The 5,000-nt window shown below is 34.8% G+C and overlaps 2 protein-coding genes across 2 annotated transcripts in view; both read left to right on the forward strand.

The window, feature by feature from the left end:
- LOC113829469 (uncharacterized) overlaps positions 1 to 1,290 on the forward strand; it is a 1,799-nt gene extending 509 nt beyond the window's left edge. Inside the window, exons 3-5 of the mRNA XM_070127535.1 lie at positions 161 to 270; positions 509 to 634; positions 942 to 1,290. Of these exons, the coding sequence (XP_069983636.1) occupies positions 161 to 270; positions 509 to 634; positions 942 to 1,031 (326 nt within the window). The 3' untranslated portion in view covers positions 1,032 to 1,290. The remainder of the gene's footprint in view (positions 1 to 160; positions 271 to 508; positions 635 to 941) is intronic.
- A 2,460-nt stretch (positions 1,291 to 3,750) lies between these two features.
- Positions 3,751 to 5,000, forward strand: part of LOC113829470 (uncharacterized) — a 2,120-nt gene continuing 870 nt past the window's right edge. The window contains exons 1-5 of the mRNA XM_070127362.1: positions 3,751 to 3,768; positions 3,959 to 4,031; positions 4,168 to 4,214; positions 4,620 to 4,725; positions 4,936 to 5,000. The exon at positions 4,936 to 5,000 is cut by the window's right edge and continues 45 nt beyond it. Of these exons, the coding sequence (XP_069983463.1) occupies positions 3,962 to 4,031; positions 4,168 to 4,214; positions 4,620 to 4,725; positions 4,936 to 5,000 (288 nt within the window). The 5' untranslated portion in view covers positions 3,751 to 3,768; positions 3,959 to 3,961. The remainder of the gene's footprint in view (positions 3,769 to 3,958; positions 4,032 to 4,167; positions 4,215 to 4,619; positions 4,726 to 4,935) is intronic.

Below are 5,000 nucleotides of genomic sequence, written 5' to 3' on the forward strand. Positions count from 1 at the left end.
AGATAAACGCAAAGATATTCATAAAGATTGGTGTCAATAACTACAGTGTTGATAATAACATTACTAGTGACAATGTGGGAAAACATCACACCTTTTATACAAACCTTGAACCTGAAAACAAGAGAAATTGCAAATTAATGTTTTTTTCCCGGCTCTCCAGTGGACCCTGAGCTCCTCTTCAGCCCCACAGACGCACAGGCTCTGGCGCTCTTTGGTTCCGAGGAGAACCACCTGGCAGTGAAGCAGTGCGTCCTGCAGGAGCATGGAGAGGTAAGGCACTAAATATTGATGCTTGCTAGCTGAGTAGGAAATGTACAGCATAAATCGGAGCGTTACTTGATAAGTCGAGAAGCCTGCAAATTATTTGAAGATGCTCCGAGCTTTAGATATGTTGTTCCTGTACCTGATATATTTACTGTTCCGTGTAAGTAGATGACTACTATCACATGACCTGTTTTCTCATACTCCCATGATTTCTTCCACCCTCCCCCCCTCCTTCGCTCCACAGTTCAGGCCTGACGGAACAGTCGACCCTCAGCCCTTCCTGGACAGGCTGACTCCCGCCCTTAACGACACTCGTCCTGACCTCCTCGACCGCCTCGTTTCTGGCGCGGAGTTCTGCCCGACTGAAAACGTAAGTCAAACTTTCCCACCGCCATTATGCTTATTAGGACTCTTGCAGAGGAGGTCGAAGGATATTTCTTAGTAAATGACCTTCGTCCTGCCCACCAAGCCCTGAGAAAGCCGAACCCCAAGCCCTCCTCAGAGGCGACAACAATCCGCTTTGTAGATCGTCTCAGATCCTTGTCTCGCATTCATATAAATCAAGCACTTCCTCTTTGTCTTCTCTAATTTCTTCCTGTACTCACGTTTCGTTTTGCTCCCCACTTTAACTTTGCCATTTTATTTCAGTTTCCTTTCATTTTCCTTCGTCTTTTCAGTTTATTGAGTGGGAGGTCTGCATCTTCATGGAGTGCTTCCAGAGGGACTTCTCAACACCTGTGCCTACAACTGTTGTTCCTGAGGAGTAATGGTGTGCAATCATTCCTTCCTCCCGTGACAATCTGAATGTCATGGCAATGTAAATCAATACTGTAATGATTGTAAAAGATTGGAATTATTATAATTATTTTTATTTATACTTTTTCAAAAGATCTCCGAAAAAAATCAAATTGATATAGGCCTTATAATATTTTTTTAAATAATACGGAATGACATGAAATTGATATGAAAGACCTTTCTCCGAGATAGTTCCCCATCATGAATAATAAAGACCAATACCCTAAAGCATTTCGTAATTATATTTTCCTCGTTCTATTTTCTACACTCAATTGGAATAAAACCGTCTGTTCTGCTCATTCAACGTAGTACATCTTCAGAAAACAGATTTCTGAAACCATTCAAGCAAACATTTTAAATCCCGGATTCATTAACTTTCGAACAAGCGATTTAATGTTCTTTACAATTTCTTATTTTCAAAACAACAACAACAACAAACGAATTAATGTTCTTCATCATTCTTTTTATATATATATATAACAGACACATCACAGACGCATATAAAGATAATTTTCTTGACTTTTTTTTACTTACAATCACGCTTTGAGTTTTGCTTAAAACCAAAATACATGGAACACATTGCTCCTTTTACTGAGACAGAAACCATGGACGTCCCAGACGCCAGAAATTGTGCAAATAGAAAAGCACTCGATGAACCGCATTCATGTTGACGAATGTGAAAAAGACATGAATGAGAATGAATATCACAATACAAGAGATTAATTTAAGCGGTTTCGAAGCCATCTGCATCAGATATCCAATACCTTTCAAGTACTATCTCTATACGACAGTTTCTTTACAAAATCTGATAATATATAAAAATCTGGGATATACCAGGAGTAAGGTTTCCGTTATCATTACACACCCACGTGTGTGTGTATATATGTATGTATATACATATATATATATATATATATATATATATATATATATATATTTACATATGTATATAATATATATATGTATGTATATATATATATATATATATATATATATATATATATATATATATATATGAATAGAAAAAAACACTCTAACGTGTTGATACTATGGTGGAAAAACCCACAATGCACAAACTAGATTTATTAAGGAAAGTGAGACAACAGTTTCGGAATCAACTTCATCGACGATGGAATCGAGGACGATTCCGAAATTGTTGTCTCACTTTCTTCAATAAATCTAGTTTGTGCATTGTGGGTTTTCCTACCATATATATATATATATATATATATATATATATATATATATATATATATATATATATATATATATATATATATATAATATATATATATATATATATATATATATATATATATATATATATATGTATATATATAATGTATACACAATATATGAACATAGAAAACATATGTATTTTATATTATCTATCTATCTATCTATCTATCTATCTATCTATCTATATATATATATATATATATATATATATATACTATTGGGATAAAAGCGAAATCCTCTTGTGTTATTATTATTATTTTCTTATGATAAAAGAAAACTCATTTCCATGACATTCCATGACCCGACCCTCTGATAATCTATTTTCGTCCTTATGACGAAGTCGTCAAAATTTCCCGTGGCCGTTGTCTGCGGTCACCGAAAATATTCTGCATCTTTTAGCCTCTAAGGAATGGCCAGAGTCTTTGCGAAAAGTATTTGTCATTCACCGACTATAATGTGACCCGGTTTCAGGTCGCGACCTCCCGAGCAAGGGCTTGGGCGACGCTGTCTCGAAGGACGTTCCTCTGGCAGACGGGGCCCTGGCCAGCGGACGCCCTTCCTGCCTCGGGCCGTGAGCGGGATGCCAAATCTGTTGATATCTTATATAAATCTACTGAAATTGACCAAAATCAGAATGATAATTTCACTTGTGGTGTATTGTAGCTTGTGAAATGTTCAATTCAACATATTTCCTTGAACGACTTTACACTAAAACTGTTTATATATATATAAATATATATATATATATATATATATATATATATATATATATATATATATATACACACACACATTTATATACAAAACATATGTGTGTATTTGTATACGTATGCATATGTATGCGTGCACAAAATAACACACACACACACACGCAAACATAAACACACACACACTCGGATATATATATATATATATATATATATATATATATATATATATATATATATATATATATATATATATCTATATAAATATACGTATGTATGTATATATGTATTATATATACATTTATATATTCATATACATATAAATCTCATGTATGTATGTATATAATATATATGTATATATATATGTATATATATATATATATATATATATATATATATATATATATATATATATATATATATATATATATGTATGTATGTATATGTATTGTATATTATGCCTGTATAATTATAACAAAAGGTTCTGACATAGGCACTGTTCACAACTTGCCTCCATTTCCTTCATTCTTTTTCATCTCTATCTCTATCTTTCACTAAGTATATATATATAAGTATATACTGCGCTTTTAACTTCCTCTCTCTTCTTTCCACTGTTTAGCATCAGACGCGCAAATTGCAATGCAATTTGGATGCTTGTCTTCCGTCTTCTCCTGATGACGCAAGCAAACAAGCTGAGTCACGCGTCTCATATATAAGGGACGCTCTGTCAAGCTCATTCAGTCTCCTTCTGCTCACCTTCGCAGTAAGTAATAGAGGAGCTTTCACTGCATGGAAACTCATCTCATTCATTCTTTTTTTGATGTGACTTTCATACAGATGTAACCAATTTCAAAATTATGTTTGGTAGATTAAGATATATATGATTACTGTATTTTTATCAAAGCATTTAATTAGGAGTATCAGATTAACAGTATGTTTTGTCTACATTCCAGAACATGATGAAAGCCTTGACCTTCTTGGCTGCAGTGGCCGCAGTTTCTGCTTCTCCACAACAATTTTTAAAAGGTAAATAGCTAGCCTGCTTGTTTTCTCTAATAACGAAAGTACACATAAAAGCAGGAGAAATGAGTGGAGGACTACTGTCCAATGACACTATATACAAGCACTGTCCATTCCGTATCTAACAGTATCTTTCCTTCAGATGTATCATGTGTGGGAGCTGATAATGTGACCTCGTGTGAGGCTGATGTGAGTACTGTTTTATTTTGTTTAATTACCTCAGCCAAGGAGGTTATGTCTTTGGTAGCATTGATTAGTTTGTTCGTTGGTTAGCAGGATAACTCAAAGTTATAACAGAGGTGTGCCTTAGTCCAACTAAGATGCTATTAAATTTTGGTGGTGATCCGGATTATGGTTCGGATCCAGGAATTGTTTAAGTGATTGCCTCAGTGTCCCCTATTGCCTTGGCGGAGGTATGCGCTCTCTGAGTGCTTTTAGTTTCCCCATATTTTTATTTGAATTATTCTGTGGGTTAGTGTTGTTTCTGTGCAAGAAGAAAAATTATGTAACATTGATTATTAGAATTTAGTTTAAGATAAGATGGTGCCTTGTTTAGCAGTAATTTCCTTCCTAAACGCACTTGTCTTCTTAAAGCTGCAAGTCTGCAAGAACCTCTTCGCAATTGAACATGATGAACAAACGAGGAGAGAAATATACAGGAAATGCCTCGATGTAAACGGCTTCAGCCATCTCGATGACGGTGAGAATACTTCACATTTTCCCCTTTTAATTGTAATTATGATAAATCGTACCATAGCGAAATAAAGCAAAGATAGGTTGAGTATAATAAAAATAATCATAGAATGCTAATAACTGCAGTACTATTGATAATGGCATTAGTAGTGGCGATATTTTACCAAACATGTTCTTGAAAACAAAACGGTTTCCTAATGGGTCTTTATCTCTCCAGTGGACCCTGAGCTCCTCTTCAGCCCCACAGACGCACAGGCTCTGGCGGTCTTTGGATCCGAGGAG

Source organism: Penaeus vannamei, chromosome 11 (genome assembly GCF_042767895.1).
Source record: "Penaeus vannamei isolate JL-2024 chromosome 11, ASM4276789v1, whole genome shotgun sequence".
Taxonomy (NCBI): Eukaryota; Metazoa; Arthropoda; class Malacostraca; order Decapoda; family Penaeidae; genus Penaeus; species Penaeus vannamei.